Source organism: Diceros bicornis, chromosome 18 (assembly GCF_020826845.1).
Source record: "Diceros bicornis minor isolate mBicDic1 chromosome 18, mDicBic1.mat.cur, whole genome shotgun sequence".
Lineage (NCBI taxonomy): Eukaryota > Metazoa > Chordata > Mammalia > Perissodactyla > Rhinocerotidae > Diceros > Diceros bicornis.
In genome coordinates, this window is record NC_080757.1 from 16,189,441 (window position 1) to 16,211,507 (window position 22,067).

The 22,067-nt window shown below is 45.5% G+C and overlaps 1 protein-coding gene across 1 annotated transcript in view; it reads left to right on the forward strand.

Annotated features, from left to right (window-relative positions):
* PITPNA (phosphatidylinositol transfer protein alpha) overlaps positions 1 to 21,936 on the forward strand; it is a 38,037-nt gene extending 16,101 nt beyond the window's left edge. The window contains exons 5-12 of the mRNA XM_058560144.1: positions 1,213 to 1,220; positions 2,282 to 2,356; positions 3,752 to 3,835; positions 6,522 to 6,599; positions 6,752 to 6,862; positions 7,661 to 7,783; positions 18,216 to 18,284; positions 19,359 to 21,936. Coding sequence (XP_058416127.1) covers positions 1,213 to 1,220; positions 2,282 to 2,356; positions 3,752 to 3,835; positions 6,522 to 6,599; positions 6,752 to 6,862; positions 7,661 to 7,783; positions 18,216 to 18,260 — 524 coding nt within the window. The 3' untranslated portion in view covers positions 18,261 to 18,284; positions 19,359 to 21,936. The remainder of the gene's footprint in view (positions 1 to 1,212; positions 1,221 to 2,281; positions 2,357 to 3,751; positions 3,836 to 6,521; positions 6,600 to 6,751; positions 6,863 to 7,660; positions 7,784 to 18,215; positions 18,285 to 19,358) is intronic.
* The last annotated feature ends 131 nt before the right edge of the window (positions 21,937 to 22,067 follow it).

Here is a 22,067-nt window from a genome sequence, read left to right on the forward strand (position 1 = left end):
GATTTTCTTCAAGCTGATAACAGGGCAGTTATTTCAATAGGCCATTTAGTTATAATCTTAATCTGGTGCTTTCCTCCAAGTATCTTTCATTGGATTCCGGGAAATTACTGATAGTCTCTTGGGTTGTTTCTATTCAAGGTGGATCTTATCCCTTACATTTCAGCTTTTGCTCGTTTCAAGCTCAGAGGTAACCTTAGTTTCAGTTTTAGAGTTAAGGAGTTTGACTGTTAGTCACATGTACTGTCCAAACACGGCAGCGTGGCATTCATCAGAAATTGAGATAACTCCTAAATTCACAGGGTACAGAATGAACTGGGCTGTTGTCAGGAAGAGAGCTAGTCCGTTCCCCAGTAATGTTAGAGCTACAGTCATTTTCTCTGATAAATAATTGAACTGTGCTTTCCGAGGGGGTCTCGTTACAATGAGCAGGAGTCTAGAGGGTTAGAGGTTTGGTTACAGTGAGAGGAAGGATGCAGAAGGCAGATAGGCAGCGTCTGGCCTAAAGTGCCCTGCTCTGTGCCCCGGGAAGTGGGGGGACACCAACTGATACTCCAACGGCAGAGAAGTGGGTCTCAGTGCTTCGGCTCGTCGGAGCCAGTCCCCTTTCCTTGCCCAGCTGGAAAGAATCCCGAGGAGCTGATAGTGGCACCACTTTAATTAAATTCCATATTTGGGGGCTGGCCCCGTGGCTTAGCGGTTAAGTGCGTGCACTCCGTTACTGGCGGCCCGGGTTCGGATCCCGGGCGCGCACCAACGCACCACTTCTCCGGCCATGCTGAGGAGGCGTCCCACATACAGCAACTAGAAGGATGTGCACCTATGACATACAACTATCTACCGGGGCTTTGGGGAGAAAAAGGGAAAAAAGAGAGGAGAATTGGCAATAGATGTTAGCTCAGGGTCGGTCTTCCTTAGCAAAAAGAGGACTGGCATGGGTGTTAGCTCAGGGCTGATCTTCCTCACCAAATAAATAAATAAATAAATAAATAAATTCCGTATTTGGTCTTTTGGGACTTCTGTATGAGTGCAACTTGAGGGTTGGTGCATTTGAGGTATCAGATGCACTCAGTGGGGCTCGGAGAGGGCCTCTGGAATAAGCCCCAGGGAGTGGAGAACTCTTTGCCACCATGGTCTCTGGGGGTGAGGGGCAGATATTTATTCATCCTCATTAACCTTTCTCTCTCTTCTTTTCATGTCCTTGCCTCGGAGCAGTTATTACAGTAAGTATTTCCAGGGGGGTTGGAATTGCAGATGATTTATAAGAAAAGAAGAAATGAAGATAGACCTGCACTGGAGGTTCCTGGGTATTCCTCTCTTTCTCTTGGGTGACTTTTGGAGCTATTGAGGCTTAATCCTTTCAGACCTAATGAGGAACCTGTTAATTGGCAAAGTGGCAGTCAGGACTGTGGCATCCTCGCTCTGGGTCTCCGTGCACAGAATGACCCAAGGCTCTCCCCGCCCCTCCCCATGTCATGCCTTCTCAGGGTTGTACAGAAACTTCAGCTGGCCGGGTTGTGGCTTTCCTCTTTGGACATCTCTTGACCCCAGTAAGCACAATTGCACCCTTGGTGAAATTGTGCAGTCAGCGAGGTTTCTTTTCCATGACCATCCCCTGAGTCATTGCCCCTTCTCTCCACCTTTCAGATTCTCATCCAGGCGCTGTGTCCCTGCTGGTAAACGTAGGCAGTTTCTGGATGCCTAATTCCTGCTGAGGAGTTAGTGGGTTAATGTGTTCCTCCTTTGAGTAGTTCCAGTTTTTAAAAAGCACTAAGAGAAGACGACAGTAATTAGCAGGAAGGGTTAAATTGCAGAGAAGAGAACTTCAGCCCTTAGCAAAAGGCTGGCGGGGGGGAATGGGGCAGTGGTGAACCTTTTCGGTTGGTTAGGAGGTCTTCCTGTGTTCTTCCCACACTACTAATTAACCATTAGGACACTGTGCATAAGGTAGTATGGCAGAGTGGTTAAATACCTGGATTTTTGAAAACAGACAAACCTGTTTTTTAAGCCCAGCTCTGTCATCATCTCTGTGGCCTTGGACAAGTCACTTCACCCCTTTGAACTTCACTTTCCTCATCTGTAAAATGAGAGTGATATTACCACAGACCTCGCAGGCTGGGATAGAGATTGAATGAGATAATGCATGCCTGTGGCTCCCAGTAAAGCTAGCTGTCATTACAAGGCAGAGGCTGGAGTCTCTCGACTGTCCGGGATCCAGTAATGGGGGATGGTTACTCTCCAACTTCAACCCTGGTGACTCTAAGGTATTTTTTCCCCTTTCCAGAATGAGTACATGAAAGAAGACTTTCTGATTAAAATTGAAACCTGGCACAAACCAGATCTGGGTACTCAGGAGAATGTAAGTAGCCCCAAGGACTCCCAGGCCCCAGGGTGCCTGTTGAGGCTGTGTCCTGTTCTCCATCCCTGCTGTGGGATCTTCTCCATGGTCCCCTTTTTCCTGGCCAGGAAGATGACAGCCTGTGCATAGACTTGTCCTATTAGCATGGGATTGCTCTGTCTCTAATTTGCAAAATATGATCTCTAAGACTCCTTATAGGGCTTTCTTGTAGTGCTGGTATTGGTCTAAAATGCAACTCCTGGCACAGAGGAGCTGTATTTTTAAAACATCAAATTACAGCCTCTGTAGAGCACAATTTGCCAGTAACTCCTCAAATTTAAAATATACCTATCCTTTACCTCATCTATTCTACATCTAGGAATTTATACTACAGTTGTGTTTTCACATGTGTGAAATAATTTATGTACAAGGCAATTCATTGCAGCATTCTTTGTGTAGCCGAAGATTAAAAACAACCTAACAGCTCATCAGTAGGACATATTAAATAAATTGTGATGCAACCATATAATGGTATAGTATGCAGCCACTAAAAAGATCCAGTAGGGGACAATCTTCAGGATATATTGGTCAATGAAAAAAGCAAGATGCAAAACAGTGTGTATATGCGCTACCACTTGTATTAAAAGAGAAATCTCTGCACATGGATGTTTGTACGTTCATAGAATCTGGTAGCATGGTCTTACTGGGAAGGGGACTGCGAGATAAGGAAGAGAGTTACTCTTTATCACATCCTTTTGTACGTTTTGAATTTGTATCCTCATTTCGTATCACATACATGTCCAACCTGTTTGAGTTAATTTTTGTGTGTGTGTGTGTGGAGATCAGCCCTGTGCTAAACATCTGCCAATCCTCCTCTTTTTTTGCTGAGGAAGATTGGCCCTGGGCTAACATCCGTGCCCATCTTCCTCCACCATACATGGGACACCGCCACAGCATGGCTTGACAAGCGGTGCGTCGGTGTGCGCCCGGGATCTGAACCAGCGAACCCCGGGCCGCCCCAGCGAAGCGTGCCCCTAACCGCTTGCGCCACCAGGCCGGCCCCTGAGTTAATTTTTAAAAGCATCAAAATAAGCAGTATATGCTAAGCAGGCAACATCTCCACAAGTGTTGACAGTCTTTACAAAGGGGGAAATGACATAGATGCTGTTGGTAGCCCTGTGAGTGTTTTGGCCTACTGTTGTAGTGCTTAGCCTGAAAAATCAGAGCCTTAGTTCTCAAATGTATGTTCTCTTATAATCCATCCTCCCATTCCTTTGAATAATTTTGTATGTAATTCTTTACCAGTAGGAATCTCACATCTATGGCTATGGGAATAGCAGTCCCTAGGTATCCTGCTGGGTAAAGGATGCTTTGTAGCTGAGAAAAACTGCACAGTGGTCCTCCTTGTTCCCACAGGTGCATAAACTGGAGCCCGAGGCATGGAAACATGTGGAAGCCATATATATAGACATAGCAGATCGCAGCCAAGTACTCAGCAAGGTAAGAACCGTTTAGAGATGTGAGTGGCCTTGAGATGCAGAAATGACTTCTAAGGGCCGGCCCCGTGGCTTAGCGGTTAAGCGCGCGAGCTCCGCTGCTGGCGGCCTGGGTTCGGATCCCGGGCGTGCACCGACGCACCACTTCTCCGGCCATGCTGAGGCCGCGTCCCACATACAGCAACTAGAAGGATGTGCAGCTATGACATACAACTATCTACTGGGGCTTTGGTGGAAAAATAAATAAATAAATAAAATTATAGAAATGACTTCTAAGTGTCAGAGAAACCAAGGAACCATACCCAACTTGGCTCAAAGGGAAGTTTTCTCTTGGGTATTGTTTGTTTTATTTTTTATTTTTTAAATTTTTTTGTGAGGAAGATCAGCCCTGAGCTAACATTCAATGCCAATCCTCCTCCTTTTTTGCTGAGGAAGACTGGCTCTGGGCTAACATCCATGCCCATCTTCCTCCACTTTATATGGGACGCCACCACAGCATGGCTTGACAAGCCGTGCGTTGGTGTGGGCCCAGGATCTGAGCCTGCAAACCCTCGGGCCACCGAAGCAGAGCATGCGCACTTAACTGCTACACCACCGGACCGGCCCCTTGTTTGTTTTATTTTTAAAATGAGTGTTAAGAGTTCCCTTGTCTTGGGGCCGGCTGTGTGGCTTAGCGGTTAAGTGCACGTGCTCGGCTACTGGCGGCCCTGGTTCGGATCCCGAACGCGCACCGACACACCGCTTCTACAGCCATGCTGAGGCCGCGTCCCACATACAGCAACTAGAAGGATGTGCAGCTATGACATACAACTATCTACTGGGGCTTTGGGGAAAAAAAGGAGGAGGATTAGGCAATAGATGTTAGCTGAGAGCCGGTCTTCCTCAGCAAAAAGAGGAGGATTGGCATGGATGTTAGCTCAGGGCTGATCTTCCTCATAAAAAAAAAAAAAAAAAAGAGTTCCCTTGTCTTGACTTGGGAATACCATCAGGAACGTAGTGGCCCAGATGTATGTGTCCTGTTTGGCCTCTGGAAATTATCGCTGGACAATGTAGGTGCTGTCGGTCGTCCTGAGGGTGATTTGCCCTGCTGAGATGACACTTAACCTGAAACTAGTTCTCAGGTTATTTTTCCAACCCAGTAATTAAAAAGCATTTATTGCCTGCCTGTTACGTTTGGAATACTCTGTTCTTTGGGTTCCAGGTAAGGGGTACAAAATATATGAAAAGGCAAGTCCCCTGCCCTCAAGAAGTTGGTGATGGCTTCTCAGAGTAGCAAACATGGCAGCAGGCGCCTGGAAAGGACAGTCCGCTGCTAGACCACAGACTGGGAGAGAGCAGGGACCGTGTCCAAAGACTCACTGCTGTGCTCCCAGGAAGTATTTGTTTAGGGAAGGAGAGGGTTAGGTCCCCCTCATTCAGTACTCTTCCTCTTTGACAGAGGCCTATTGGGATCAGGGCACAGGACAGTGGCTCTCTGCCCCTTGGTGGAGAATAAGTGTTTGCTCTCTGTATCCAGGGGTCTCATGCCTCTTTCCTGGAGTCCCTCTGTGTGCCTAAGATATTTTGATTTGTGCATTTCCAAAAAGATATGAAAACCATCTTGTGCTTCCTTGCCTGATATCCTCACCCCCACCCTCAAAAGATCAGTGGATTTTTCAAAAAACTTTTTATTGAAGTATAAATTATGTAGCAAAGTGAATATATCATAAGTGTGCAGCTTGATGAATTTCCTCAAACTGAACAGTCCCAGGTATTTATCAAACAGAAATACTAGCAAAGAGTATGGTTCTCTGAGTATTTTGTCAACTCTGGTTGTTTCATGTGAGTGGAGAGAAGCAGAGGTGAGGAAGATATATTTTTTTACAGTACACATAATCTCCTAAGCTTTGGGAAATACTTTATGACTGTGTGCGCATGTATGTGTGTGATTGTATCTTCGTTAGTTTTGTTAAGTAGATGCTATAATGAGTTTGCTTTTCCTGAGCCCACATTAGTGAATGCAGAGGAGCAGCCGGAGACTGAACTTTTGTTACAGTTGATTGACACACAGCATCGACTGCATGGTAAATGAGTGAGGTGAGACTGACAGTAGTACACAAGAGGAGAGAGTCTATACATCAAACATTTCTAGTAATGATTTTATTAAAACAGGCCAGTTTAAAAACAAAAAACAAGCCAGAGGGAGATGGGATTAGAAGATTTCAAGAATGATGGCAGCCAGTTGGTTCTCAGCTCTGGCTGCATTTTAGAATCACCTGCAGAGGTTTAAAAAAAAAATCCATGCTACCTTCACCAGCAGATATTCTTATTCACTGGGATTTAGGTGGAGTGGCCCAGAAATCATATTTTGAAAAAGCCTTCCCTGGCGATTTGGATGCTCACCCCAGGTTGAAAATCCCTGTCTGAAACAGTGGAAATACGTGCCTGCTCAGGCAGTCTGGTGTCACTTTCATACTGGTAAAATTGAAAGCAAAACCTGGCAGAGAAGATCACACAGAGCTCTCCTCTCAGGAAAATGTAAACTGTTCTGTATCTTGTTTAACATTTCCCCATATTTTCTGTGCACCAGCAGCATCAAGAATGGAATGAGCTGTAATGCTGATGGAAAATCTGATCTCTTTCTCCTTCTTTCCCTCCTCCTCTCTCTCTTTCCCTCCTCCCTCCAACTCCAATTCTACAACTTCTCTCAGGATTACAAGGCAGAGGAAGACCCAGCAAAATTTAAATCTATCAAAACAGGCAGAGGACCCCTGGGCCCCAATTGGAAGGTGCAGTTCACACCCTCACCACCAGGGGGCTGGGCACTGTGTGGGTGGGCCTCTCCTCATGGAGGAGGGGAATGGTTGGGACTAGGCTAAGGGAGAGCCAGAGGTCTGCCCTCTTAGTCACCTGCCTACCTGTGGGTGTGTTTCTAATACAGCAAGAACTTGTAAATCAGAAAGACTGCCCATACATGTGTGCATACAAACTGGTTACCGTCAAGTTCAAGTGGTGGGGCCTGCAGAACAAAGTGGAAAACTTTATACATAAGGTAAGTGACCAGGGTGAGGTCTTCCCAGTGTGTGTGTTGGTGGGGGGTGTTTTGCCCAACAAGAGAAGATCATACAACCCATGTGACTTGTATCCTAGGGTAGCCAACATCAGAATATTTCAATTTGATTTCCCAGACCCTCACTTCCACTTGCACTTAACTGTCTTTGCAGTTTAATGCTGTCCATCCATTAAACTGGTGTCGACCCAGGGCACTGCATGTGACAGGGAAGGAAACTGAGGCAAAAGACAGAAACAGGAAGAGGCTTGCTATGCTTGAATGACAAAACTCAGTATCTCTCTTTTCTTGAAGCCAAAAGGCAAGAGGCACTGGAAGCCAAATTCTCCAGTACCCAGAATTACTGAACTGGGCAGACCTCAGGAGTTTTTATAGCCTTTTCTCTTTTCTCATTCTTGGGCCACATTTCACAGCTGCTGGCAAGTTTTAACCTGGCTGTAGGCTCCAGAGACAAGGAGGAAACTTGACACAGTTGTTTTGGGCCTTTGGCTTAGCTGTAAACTCACGGACTGCCTGTCTTGGTAGCATTTTGGGCACAGGGCCTAGCTGTGAGGTAGGCACCCGTCCTCTTCTGGGGGCTCCCTCCTACTTGAAGCCATACGTGTTAGACATGTGAAGGCAAAGGTCACTGACCTGTGGGACTGGAGGGCTGGTGCAGATAAGCCAGCCAGGCATCACTCCTCCCAGTAAAGGTGGGTATGGGTGTGGAGATCATGGGGAGGAGGGCCACAGCAGTGGGCTTCACTTCTGAGTTCTAACTTGAGTCCCTCCTTTTTATAGCAAGAGAGGCGTCTATTTACAAACTTCCACAGGCAGCTGTTCTGTTGGCTCGATAAGTGGGTTGACCTGACTATGGACGACATTCGAAGGATGGAAGAAGAGACGAAGAGACAGCTGGATGAGGTAAGTGGGAGCCCAGAGGAGACTGAGGCTCTCAACTAGATAAATAGGTGAACATTAAGGAGGCTGTCGTGCTGGGGCAGTTCACTGAGGGCACCGTCCCGTGGTTCTGGGAACCTGTCACTGTCTACTGTGGGGTAAGGTCTAATGCCAGGCAGTGTGGGAACTATAAGGAAGAAAGTAGCCTGTGCTCTTGAATTTGCAGTCTAGTTGAGATCTTGGCATATCCAGAGATACAAGCATGGCAGTAAGTGCTGAATGCCAAGTGAGTAATACAGTTGCTTGGTGGTTCTTCAGAGCGGGGTGGGGGAATCGTGCTGGGCTGCAGAGTTGGAGGTGACCCTGTGAGGAGGCGGGCTGAGCTGATCCATGAACACCACGCACGTTACCCACAGAGGACAGCAACAGCACACACACAACTAACTGCTCTAGAAGGTTGTTTTGAGCTATTTTTAGAGTTTAGAGGCTTTGTTTTTTGTGGGGTTTTTTTTGGCCTTGGCATGGATCCCAGAGGGAGGGTTGTCTGCTCCAGAGCCTGAAGACCTAACACTCCTCCTGCCTCGTTTGGGGATGCTTCCCTGTGAGGCTCACTTTGAGGAGATTGTTAGTGAATAACATTCAAGTACTTCCTGGGTGCGAGGCTGTCTCCTGTGATGCTCCCAATGCCTGGGAGGAGGCACATTGTTATCCCTGCACTCAGGTGAGGAGGTGGAGGCATGGAGAGTTCAGCGCCATGCCCAGGGTCGCACGGCCTGCAGGTGACATGGTCAGGGTAGAAGCCATAGCTCTTAATCACTTGGCCTCTTCTCCCTGTAAATGCCATTTGGGCCCTCCTGTCCTTTCAGGCTAAAAATAAGGCAGGAAGGTCTGTTTCATAAGAACTGCCATCCCTTTCTCCCTCCTTGCCCTGGATGGGTTGGCATGGTGCCTGGGTGTCTAGCAGGCGTGGCTTTGCACAGTCATGCCCGGCTCTCTAGCAGAGTCTGAGGTGAGACCCAGGCCTGGGTGCCATGGTGCCCTACGCTACACGGATGCTCCCACTTCACAGTGCTGGTCTCGGGTAGAAACTGGGCCCAGGAACTCTTCCTTCCTCTGGAGCCCCGTGGGGAATTAATTTTACTCTCTAGGATGACACTTCCTGGGCTGGCTCAGTGGTTAAGTGGTGTGCTGAGTTAGTTCCTGTTGAAGGCAGATGTTTTGGCTGTTCATTCAGCTACATTTGGCAGGGAAGTGGCAGAATTTTGGACACAATTCTTGATTGTACTGCTAAGGATCTTCAGGAAGTGGTAGATGTTAATGTCCAGGGCTCTGGTGATTCTGACTATATAAGAGAGAGGCCTAAGTCTTTTGGTCACCCTGATCCTGACAAAAAGAAGGAAAAAAGTTACCAAACAGAGGAACACGGAACCTTTGGGGTTTAGCCTGGAGCTTCAGCCACCCGATGCTTGACAAAGGCCAGCCTAAAGCGTGCTGGGGTTCATGGAAGTGTCTGCTGACAGCCTTTCACTGTTTGGGTAGAATTCGAATTCTTGGAGCTGGGAGAACTCTCCAGAGGATCTACTGGATCTGCCTCCCTCAGATCCAAAGTTTGAGAGCCCTCATCATTAGGGAGTTCTGTTTTAATCCCCACCCTTTGTCTTTGCGTGTTTCTCCATTCTATGGAGAATTGTGCCAAAAGCTGAGATGATCTTTGTCCTCCAGGATAACTGCAAAGGCAGGAAACCCTCTTTGGTGTTGGAATTTTTAAATTAGTTTGCAGTGGAAAAGAAAGCAAAACCAAGTCCATGTCATCGTGGGACATGTTTTGACCCCTTTAGCAACTGTACCAGACATTTGTGTGCTGACTGCACCTCTGGCCCACTTGTCATCTTTCTTTTTTTTTTTCCTCTTTCTAAAAATATTTTTATCAGAGTTTTATTTTTATAGTTTTATTTCTTTATTTTTTTTTCAAACCACTTTATTGAGCTATGATTGACATACAGAAAGCTGCACATATTTAATGTAAACATCCTGATGAGTTCGCAGATAAGTATACGCTCACGCTCGTGAGACCATCACCACAACCAGTGCCGTAAACATATCCATCACCTATTGATAGCTTTTAAACTCAGACAGTATCCAGGCTTATGAGGAAGAAGTGTCCTCCTCTGCCCCTGCCGCCCCCAGAAGCAGCCACTTACAATTCTTACAGTTGTTTCTTTTGTTAATTACCTCCATATTTCCAAATAATATGCTTATCCTCTTAATCTTTCGTTTCTCAACTTTATAATTTTATTTATTTATTTATTTTTTCCCCCAAAGCCTCAGTAGATAGTTGTATGTCATAGCTGCACATCCTTCTAGTTGCTGTATGTGGGACGCTGCCTCAGCATGGCCGGACAAGCTGTGCGTCAGTGCACGCCCGGGATCCGAACCCGGGCCGCCAGTAGCGGAGTGCACACACTTAACTGCTAAGCCACGGCGCTGGCCCCATGTCTGTATCATTAAGTTTTGTTTTGAGTCCTCACATGGATAGTTTGCTTTGGTTGGTGTGTGATGTGCGTTGTACAATAACGTAGTTGATGTCAGTCCTTTCTCATTCATTTTGTTCCCACGCGGTGGACACTTTGATCTAAAGATCTCTTCAGTTCTAGAAAAAGTTTTTGAATTATCTATTTCATAATTTTCTCCCCTCTGTTTTCTTTGTTCTCTTTCTGGAATTTTTATTAGTCAGAAGTTGGACCTCATGAATTGACCTAATTTTCTTATGTTTTATCTCCTTTTTTGTCTGTTTTCTGGGACATACTTTCCAATGTTAACTTCTCTGTCTTCTATTGAATTTAAAACATTTTTAAGCATTTCTTGTTCTGTGTTCTTTTTTTAAAATACTTTTTCTTTTTTTCTACATGTGTTATCTTCCTTTTCTGAAGCTGTGGTTTTGTGTGTGTGTGTTTAGTTTTTGGGATATCCCTGCTGTAGCCCTGAACATTCCTCGTTTCCTCTGAGCTCCTTTTTCCTGTCAGACTCTGTTTCGTGCTAGGGGCTTTCCTCAAATCACTGGTGGTCCTTGGCTGTCCGTTCACATTTAAGAGTAAAGCTCTAAGAAGCTGGTGGGAAGCTCTTCGAATCAGTGGGTGGGCTTCATTGAAAGGTACTTAGGTGGTTACATTGGGGTCCCTGCTTCAGGATCCTGAGTCTGTTTTTCCTGGGCTGCTCATTTTGCCTCAAGAGGACTCCCTAGTCTCTTGCTTGCAAGGCATCGTCAGCCTTCTGGGAGCTGAGCTGGAGAAGGTCCTGGTGGACTCACCATGCCATGGGTTGGCTTTAACTTAATCCCTTCATATTCTGCATCATGCCCACTTTGCCCCTAGCTGAGCTTGGGGTCCCAGGTTCAGGCTTCTCTCGGCGCCTCCAGAGAGTAAACCCCCTGGCTTTGCTGTGGCAGGAGGGGGGTGGTTGCTTGACCGTGAGAACTGGGGGAGGGAACACCAGGGCACGCCAGGGCCCAATCGTTCTTTATTTGCACTTTCAAATAAGTCACCTGTTTCCAGCACCCCCTGCACTCCCACTTTTAGAGGTGCCTGGTGCTGCCAGTTCCTGAGCCTTTGGAGAACCTGCAGCATAAATTGATCTGCTCTTTTTGGGCCCCCGTCCTCACAGGCATTTAGGCATCAGCTCCTGCTGCTCTGCAGATTGGTCACTACTCATCTGTTCTTTTTTCATCTTCCAGAATGTTGTTACCATCTCTTCTCTGCTGTTGTCTCCTCTGCTCTTGTTGTCTTTTTGGTTTTATATCTTTTTTTATTCCTTTACTGTCATCGTGGTAGAGTTTTGGGGAGGAATAGCAATAAATGCGTGTATTCAATCTGCCATGATTAACTGCAAGTTTGCAATAGGAATTATGACTGTTATTCTTTAAACCAATGCCTAGTAGTCTAGTGTGGGTAGATTTTTTTGTGAATTATGAGGGGTCATTATAAGGCCACAGTCACCACTGCTATAACTCTAGTCCCTATGGGGGTGGACCCACCATTCTTGGATGAGGCTCAAGGATTTGAGAAACAAGGGATCAAGAGATTAGTCCTTTGCCCTAAAAAGAAAAATATCAGGAAGTGCGTGCCTGTAGGAGAGCAGTCTGTCTCTCTCTCCCTCTCGCCTTTTTGCCCTCTCCCTTGCTCCTGCTCTCTTAAGAGACTCATAATCTCAGAAGTGGAAGGGACCTTAAGGTCATTTAGTCCAATTATATGTCCAGTGCTTGAGTCCTCTCTGAAGCTTCCCCACCAGTCTGTGCTTGATGACCTCCTGTAATGGGGAACTCACTATCTCTTGAACATGGTGGTATTATTATTAATAGAAACTAACATTTATTGAGGTCTTACTGTGTGCATGTCATGTGTGGTAAGCATTTTACATGTATTGTGTCATGAAATCTTCATGGCTACCTGTGCCATAGGTATTATTTTCATTTTATAGAAAGAGAAACCAAGGCTCAGAGAAGTTAAAGATACCTTCTGGTTCAGTGAACAGGTACCTCCTGGGCCTTTGGCCATAAACTGTAGATAATGAGACTGGGAGAAGAGAACTCATTTTAAAAATTTTAAGAAAACTTATTTCCCTATTTATTGGACTCTCTAGAACATTTGCTGAAAAACAGCAAAGATACTGTATGTTATAGTGCCTGATTAAGATTTCTGCAGCATTTTCTTGCCCAGCCTGCCTGTGTAGGCCTTCCTCTCTAAGTCCCTGTTGGCTCCATGATTCCTCTAATCCCTCCATAGCCCATCCCTTCTGGACTTGGTACTTTGTGATGGAGCTGAGAGGCTGCATGACACTCTTGCTCTGCCAGCCCACTTTGGGGCTGTCTCTGAGCCTCCTTGTAGCCGGTCTCCCTGTCCATTTGTTTGCATGTGAATCTGCCTGTCCCTTTCTCATCACCTGAATTTTGATGCATAAGGCCCTTGCTCCATCCTATGGCTCTTTGACTGATGGATCACCGTCAGTTTTATTTTAAGTCTTAAACTCTGGACTGGTTACCCAGAGACTATGTAAGTATCCCTGTGCACTGAAGTGCCTGGCAGGACACTGCATTCCAAAGTTTCCAGTTTGGGATTGTGGGAAATATAGGTTCTGAGGGTTGGGCTGATAAAGAGAAACGACTCAGTGCCTAGCTCACCTGCTGAGCCACAGGAGACTGGCCTCTGAGATTCCCATTGCGTCTGCAGAGGGCAGAGCTAGGTCTTCTGAGGCAGAGGGATCCCTGTATGTGGAGGATGACGCTGTCCGGTGGAGTCTTAAATCCCTCTGACCTGCCTAGCAGTGACTGACCCTAGGGCAGACCACCTGGAACATTGGCCAACATCTTGAAATGTGAGTGTAGCTTTACTTTCTTTTTAAATACAGTTTCATTTTTCAATATTAAGGTAATATATAAGCATTAAACGTTTTTTGGAAAATAATGAAAAGTAGAAAGAAAAAAGTCACTTGTACTCTCACTATTTAAACATTTAACATTAAACTATTAAACAACCATTACAAACCTTTTAAGTCTTTCTATACACTTTTACTAAGTTATGATTGTATTGCATGTGCCGGGTGGTTATCTTACTTTTTTCTCTGAACATTATAACAAAGCATTTCCCGCTAAAAAAATTTCTTCACTCACATGTTTCTGACTGTAAGATACATATTGCCCTATACTCTGCCATTACCCCATGTTGGATTTTCCTGCATGTTGCTTTCAGGTTCTCTCGCTGTTATAAATAATGCTGTGATGAAAATTTTTGTGCACTCAGTTTTTTGGGTAATTAGGATTATTTCCTTAGAATGAATTCCTACAAATGGAATTAGAGAATTTAAGACTCTTGTTACTTATTGCCCAATTTATTCCCCAAAGGACTGAACCTATTTATAAAGAGAGTGGCTTTCTAAAGAGGTTCTAAAAACAGTTCCACACGTGCCTCATATCTGTGTTCCTTCAGGATTGCTAATTGGTTTGTAGTTGCTTTTCAGTGTCTTAAACTGATTTTTTTTTTTTTACTGTTTTTTTATTGGGCTTATTGAGATGATTGTAGGATTCATATGCAGTTATAAGGAATAATACAGAGAGGTCCGTTTCTCCCAATGACAACATCTTGCAAAACTATAGTACAGTATCACAACCAGGATATTGACATTGATACTTTTACGAGTTTTTTTTAAATCAAAGGGTATTTCATGGGGCGGCCCCGTGGCTTGGCGGTTAAGTGCGCGCGCTCTGCTGCTGGCAGCCCGGGTTCGGATCCCGGGCACGCACCGACGCACCGCTTCTTCGGCCATGCTGAGGCCGCGTCCCACATGCAGCAACTAGAAGGATGTGCAGCTGTGACATACAACTATCTACTGGGGCTTTGGGGGGAAAAATAAATAAATAAATAAAAATTAAAAAAAAAAATCTTAAAAAAAAAAAGAGTATTTCATACTTAATAGTAAAAGTAATTTTCAAAAGATATAGAAAAATATTAAAAAGTAGAAGTCCAAATAAATAAATAGATGAATAGAAGCCCCTCTCCTTCAACCCCTGGCTTCACTCCCTGGAGGAAACCACTGTTAAAAACAAACAAACCAGGACTGGAGTTTCTATTTTCATGTTCCTCGACTGTATGTGTATATATAGCCTGCAGTGACTTGATCTGAGAAACACTGCAAACATCAGATAAAATCTCTCATGTCGGTTAGGCCCCAGGAAACAGGAAATAAGCATTCTCAGAGCATTTCATTATAAGAATGAAATAATGCGTTTTTATTTCAGTGGCACCCTCTAGGGGAGACCTTGTCTCCGAGAGTAGGGGAAGCCATCGTGTTCCCTGATAGGAAGTTGCATCTTGTTTCAAGCAGTAGGAAAACGGGACCTGGCTTTGCATTAGTAAATTACAGCAAGGCAGTGAGCTTTCAGGGTATAACAAGGATCTGGTTGAGGCCCAAGGAGCTTTGCTCCCATGATATTAAAATCTTAGCCTCTCTGATTATTGAAAATTGATGTGAATAGTCATTAGTAAGCAGACATTTAATGAGCACGTTTTTGTCTTTTAAAAAATATTTGTTTTGGGGGCCGGCCCCGTGGCTTAGCAGTTAAGTGCACGCGCTCCGCTGCTGGCGGCCCGGGTTCGGATCCCGGGCGCGCACTGATGCACCGCTTCTCCGGCCATGTTGAGGCCGCGTCCCACATACAGCAACTAGAAGGATGTGCAGCTATGACATACAACTATCTACTGGGGCTTTGGGGGAAAAACAATAAATAAATAAAATTAAAAAAAAAAAAACAAAAGTGTGCGTGCTCTGCTGCGGCAGCCCGGGGTTCACCGGTTCAGATCCTGGGCGTGCACCAATGCACTGCTTGTCAAGCCATGTTGTGGCGGTGTCCCATATAAAGTGGAGGAAGATGGGCATGGATGTTAGCCCAGGGCCAGTCTTCCTCAGCAAAAAGAGGAGGATTGGCAGATGTTAGGTCAGGGCCAATCTTCCTTACCAAAAAAAAAAAATTTTTTTTTTTGAAAGAGTTTCAAACTTAGAGAAAATGGCAAGAAGAATACAAAGGACTCCTGTATACCCCTTTACCCAGAGACCTTATTTCTTTAAAGCAAAGGATACAACCCAGGATCATACATTGCACCCTTCTAGTGTCTTTCAATCTGGTGCAATTCTTCAGTTTTCCTAGACTTCCATGACTTTGACATTTTTGAGGGTTATAGGCTATTCATTTTGTAGAATGTCTTTCACTTTGGGTTTGTCCAATGATTCTGCATGATTAGATGCAGTTTATGTATTTTAGGCTAGAATGTCATAGGTTGGGTGTTCTTTTCCTTGTATCCTATCTGACTTTCTTTTCTTTTATTTTTTGTGAGGAAGATCAGCCCTGAGCTAACATCCATGCCAATCCTCCTCTTTTTGCTGAGGAAGACTGGCCCTGGGCTAATATCTGTACCTGTCTTCCTCCACTTTATATGGGACGCCGCCACAGCATGGCTTGACAAGCAGTGCGTTGGTGCGCACCCAGGATCCAAACCCGGGCTGCCAGCAGTGGAGTGCGTGCACTTAACCGCTATGCCACAGGGCCGGCCCCCTATCTGACTTTCTGTAGTTACTTTGTTCACCTGAAGTACAACCAAGTGTTCCGGGCTTGTCTTGTTCTTTCCCTGACCCAGCCCTAGAATCAGCCGTGTTTCCAAGGAGCCCTGTTCCTCTTAGTGGTGGGGGGTGTTTGGGTGCTAGGTGTGCTTATTACTGTTGGGGTGTTGCTGCTCCCAGGCCTTCTTATAGGACAGAGCTAGGGAACTTGTACATCTATGTCTCTATCTTACATATTCTGTTCACACAAATACTTCCAATTCATACCTAACATCACAAGGTTAACTTTTTGTCTTTTTAAAAATATGACAGTGCCCTTATCCTTAACATATTTCTGTCATGTTGGGAAATCTTGAATTTGTTGAATCTTTATAAAGTAATAATTAACAGATATTAATATGGATAACTGAAGTTAGAGGAGCAATAAGAATTTAAAGACATCATTCAGGAGGGTGAGTTTTGAGCAAAATCTACAGGGGACAGGCATTCCAGGTAGAGCTAGGAATAAGCACGTACTGGCTTGGTGTTGGAAAATAGACTTTCCTGTGTGGAGCAGAGGATCTTTTCTGGGGACAGAGAAAAGTAAGGCTTCTAAGACTGATTGATTCTATGACTCACTTATGGTCCATCTCCTGTAGGTTCTGATTCATCAGGTCTGGGGCACAAGAATCTATAAGAAGTAGCCCAGACAATTATTTGATCAAGTTTGAGGAAACTCTGGCCTAAAACACCCAGCTAAGACATTTGGTGTAACTATGGTAATAGTTGTCAATAGGGAGTTGAATATCGGGACCTTTGGGGAGGACCGGGAGAATTTTTTTTACCATGCCCAGGTTCCACATGGACTTACTGATTATAAGAGTTGGGGATAGGAGTGTGTGAACAATAGATGGGTTTGAAATGTGTCAGGAAGTGTATTTTGAAAATGTTTCCCAGTGGAGAACTACTGCTACTGAGATAGAACCTCTGCAAAATGTGGCAGTATTAAAGTTTTAGTGAATAAAACGTAACTCTAAGGAGGGCTGGATCTTAAAAGTCCAGGTTCTTCAGAGCTTGTGTACACATACGTCCCTTTTGCTACAGGACGCTGTTTGGAACAAAGAAATAACAAATAACATGTACAGAGTGCACACTCCATGCCAAGGACCCTGCTATGCTAAGTACTCTACACAAATATCTTTATTTAATCTTCACAATAACCCCATGGCATATGTACTATTATTATCTCATTTTATCATTACAGAAATTGAGGCTTAGAGAGCAGTGAAGTAACTTGCTCAAGGTCACACAATTAGTGATGGAGCCAGAATACAATTCAGGCAGTTGGATTCCAGGGGTCATGCCCTTATGTGCTCAAAATCTGTTGAATGAATAAAGAATGAAAGTTGAGCAGAAAACTCATGGATGGTGAAGAAATATCTGATGTGAAGTTAAAACACAACATATGTTACAGACATTCTGCAAATAGAATAGAATTTTCAAGTTGGAAAGGATTTGAGAGAGAGATCACCTCCACAGTGTCCCCAATAAGAAGTTATGTCCACTTCTGCTTGGAAGGTGCCATGGCAGGGACCAGTCAGTGCTCCCAGATAAGACCCCACCCTGTTTTCCAGCAGCCTTGCACTTCTGTTAAGCTGAGCTCTACCCTGCTGCACTTGCGACCCCTGCGTTCCTGTGCCAAACTCTGGTGCCACACTGCCCACCTGATTGATGGGCGAAGCCTCTAAGCAGAGCTCAGGAGAGGGAATTGCTGTTCCCTCTGCCTGGAACGCTCCCCCCCAAGCCCACTCCATGGAGCCCCAGGATTTTCCCCCTCACTTCCTTCAGGTCTCTACTCAAACATCACTTATCGGAGAGGCCTTCCATAGCCAGCTTATAAAATAGCACTTCTCTAGTCGCTCTCTATCCCAGCAGCCCTCAGCCCCACCTGACATGTGTTAGTTTATTTGTTCTCCCCAACCTTGCCCCAGAGTGTAAGCTCCTTGAAGAGAGACTTTGTTTTGGTTCACTGCTGAATCCTCAGGCCTGGAGCAGTTGCTAGCACAAAAGAGATGCTTCATAAATATTTGTGGAATTAATGATTGAAAGAAAGAGAGCAGCTTAAGAACTATACCCCAACACTGGGACACAGGGGAGAGAAAAAGAAATCATGGGTGGTGGGACCAGTGACATAGGCTGTAAATGGTATAGCTTTGGCTGTATGTATGCAGAATTCTGTTCTTCCAATTTGCTTTGTGCACAAAAAATGTTCTACCCTACCCATTGGGAGGATTGAGGAGAAGGTGGAATATATTTGTGGTGGAGTTCCATCAGTGGTAAGAGCCTTCAATATTTCCTGCTTTTTCTGTTCCAGATGAGACAAAAGGACCCAGTGAAAGGAATGACAGCAGATGACTAAAGCCACTCCTCCCCCTTCTGCACTGTATGTACTGAATTTCTGACTGAGCACGTCATAGATGCTAAAATCAGTTTGGGTTCTCAAGGCCTCAGCAGCTCACTATGGAGTGAGAAAACCTGCTTCATTCCTTGTCTTGCCCTCTAGTAATAATGATGACTGCCATGCTAAACAGCTCTCAGGCTTCCATTGAAAGAGGTTATGAATATTAGGACATTTCAGGGCCATGTGATTTTATAAAGAACCGCCCAGACAGGGACATGGACAGGGTGGTGAGAAATGGCGCTGGGGTGGGGGCGGTAGATGCAGAATTGAACCTTATCTGCAATGAATTACTCTTCCTCTAAGAACTTGAGCCATTTCCAGATGAAGCTGGCATTCTGGGGTGCTCCCTAACACCCCCTGTGCCAGAGTCGGTTCCTAGCTCCCAACTGCTAGCATTCCCTGCCCCTCTCTTGGAAAATTTGCTGGCCAGAAAGCTTTTCCTAGCTTTCATTGTCGTGTCTGGTACTTCATTTCCTTCCTCTTTATACGCCTGATCCCATACTAAGTAGCTGTCCTCATCAGAGGCAGCATCTTTCAGATGCTTGGAGGGTATTTCTGCCCAGGTCATAAGACCAAGATGGGATGTCCCGTGTCTCAGGTTGTTACTCTTCCCCAAGCCCCTTCCTTCTATTAGCTCCCAGTGCCCTGAACACCTCCAGACTTGCTGTTATTCCAGCTGCTCAGAGTGGGCTTGGTCATGGAATGAGAAACCTGGCCCTGCTCCCTATCAGGCTCTGAGAGAAAATTATTTTATCAAATAAAAACTGCCTGTCCTCTAGCGCTAAGGAGGCCTGGTCTCACCAGCAGTGCTGAGAACCTCTACTCGCTCTCCCTGCCCTGGGTGCCTGAGGAGAACTGGGAGATAAAATGGTAGGATTAGTGGATTGTCACAGCACCAGCTTCTCAGTCACTGCTTGGACCTTAGCTTCCTCTCTCCCCTCTACCCCCACCACTCTGACTGGCATCCTTCCTCCTTTTGAAATTCCCCCATCAGTGATGATTTATATGTTTCTATTTTCCTTTGTTGCTTCCTTAATAATTGTATTTCTCTTCTAGTTTTGCAAGACAGTGGTCAACAGGAAGGCCCAGCAGCTCCACCCTCCCGAGTGACAGGCCATCTTCAGACGCAGCCTTTCTGTGCCCATTCTTCAGGCAACTTTCGATCCCTTACTGTAGCTAATTCTAGATACCCCTTAATATTGTGAACAAATAGACCGTCTGGTATTATGAAGCCCGTGTGCGCGGGAGCCTGCTCCTCTGAGATATGTGGCGTGTAGGTTGCTGTATTTACAGCTCCTCCCTCTCCAACCATTGTGTTCTCAACCCATTTCTGTGTGTCCCTCCCCTTTATTTCCAAGTGACATTTTTAGTCTTTCAAAATAGCTGCCTTTTGTGATGTGGTGATTTAAATGATTTGTTTGTTTTCAACCTTGGGATAAACTGAGGTATTTTGCTGCCTGGGCAGATCTTTGCAATTTTGAGTGCTCACCTGGGGAGAGGGGATGAGTTAGAAATACAGGGGTTTTTTCCCCAGTTCCACAGAACAGCAGTGTGGCTTCATAACTCTGACCTCTGCTCCCAGTAACCCATTGTTAGAGCACTCTAGGCACCAAGGAAGTACCCACCACCCACACTTGAAAATTTAACATATACAAATAACCCCTGCCCCAGGCATTGCATCTCTGGTCACTATTAGAAACACCTATGGCTTCTTGGCCCTCCTGTTGCCCACTCTCTCTGAATCTCTGCAGAGCCCATAATATGCCTGGGTCAACTCTCCGCCTGGAGGAACCTGCCCAGTGTGGCCCTTAGAATTGAGTCTGCCCCATGTAATTAGTCTGCCCCCCGAGGAGCTCTGTATGTCCATGCTCCTCTTCCCTTTTGGGCTGGTGCTGCCACTCAGCAATAATCCTTCTTTCTCTGTGCTTTCTTAGATTCCTGTCCTCTGTCTTTGAGGCTGGTCAGGACACACGAGTCTTGATCTTTTCATGCTGCACAAAATGAGCATGCAAAAAGCTTCTTTCCACCAGAACATGTTCCCTCTTGTCTCCAGTTGCTAAAGGAATTTGGGGATCAAGAACTCAGCCCATCCTGCCCCCATGCTGAGTTCTGTCCTGGATAATCAAAAGCAAGTAGTGATTGTAGTGCAGAACTCTACCAGAGTGGGCCAGTGAGAAAGTCCAGGCTCCAGGGGAATAGAAGCAGCTGAGTGCTGCATAGTTTCCTACGACTTGGCAGAATCTGAGTATGCCTTCGTGGTGGGAAAATCTGAGATAGCTGTGGTTTCACCTGACATTTCCCAAACCCTGTGAAGGGTATTGGCTGACGTGCAGTGATCCGAGCCCATGCTAGCCTGGGCTCAGCTGCTACTGAGAGAGACCAAATCTCTGTTGGGGGAGCGAGAAATAGGATGGGAGAATTTATCCTTATGTTTTTGCCTGTTGGTTTTGCCTTACTCATTTCTAAGTGCAATAAGGTAGTGTCTCACAGTGTGACATCCTAATGGATGCTTCCCTGTGGCCCTCCTGGGGCAAGAGTGGACAGACTCAGACCCCTCAGGTGTTAGCTCCGACCTTCATTGAGGCCCCTTTGGGACCAGGAGATGTCCTGTTACACCTTCCTTTTGGTCTCCTCACCTTGTGGGGTCTATAGTAATGGATCTGGGTCAATTCAGTTGGTTATTAGCATCCCAACTGCTAGTAGCCTTTATTTGACTGAGAAAGTTGAGGAGGCATTCCTACTGGAGAAAAATGTAAATGTTTTCCTACAAGCTCTATATTAGCTATAATTATATTTGTGCTTAAAGCTTTCCCTTCTTCATTCATCAACTGAAGTCCACATGTGGTTATCCTGGGAGATACAAATGGTGATATTCTAAGCAGACAGTTGTTTATGTGGTTTGAGGGTCAGCAGATCTTGGTCACCTTCCTTCAGCTCTTCTCTGAGATCCACACATATCACTTCAGCTCTAGTCGGGGCTCGCGCTTATCTGCCTTTTCTCTGGCTCCTCCCACCTCCACCTGTTGCCCCAGTTTGAAAGCATCCACAGAAGCTGAGCTAGAATTTCCTTAGGTCAGCTGGATCTGGGGCTCCAGCCCACATAAACATAAGGAGGGATGTCCCTGGTTTATTCCATACCCATGGATAGTGTTGCTGCTGGGCAACAGTGTTGGCTTCTTTTAAGTACTCCCCTTCCCTCCTCACCCACCCCCCAAACTGACTAGCACTCAGAGAGGCTTATGATGAAAGGCTCAGCTCCAGGGCTAGTACCTGAGGATGTGCCACGCCCCTTCAGACCAGCTGCTTCCATTAGATTTCTGGGGTCATGGTCTCAGTTGGAAGCAGCAGTGCCTCTGTAGGAGAGGTGCTGGGCTCTGGCCTTCTTGCAGAGAGAGGTCAGGGACAGGGTCAGTATTGTGGGCATGTGTATATCTTCCCAAGTTCTCTTACAGTCCCTGCTGGGACTCCCTGACTTATTTTGGTTGGTTCCTAGTGCTACTTCTTTTACAAAATACACTTTGTAGAATTGATTAGATTACCTTGTTTATTTAATGTGAGTTTGTGCCTTTTTGTCTCAATCTTCCAATACAGGTATATTGGGGAAAAAAGCAGTCTAATAAAATCCTAGACAGAGCTTTCTGGAGTCCAGCTTATTGGTGATGTCCTTATACCCATTTTACAACTTAGATATCCTCAGACTCTTGCTGATGTCCCCCGTTTTACCAGGGAAGGATTAGGGAAAGGATAAGATGTCTCTGAAAAATT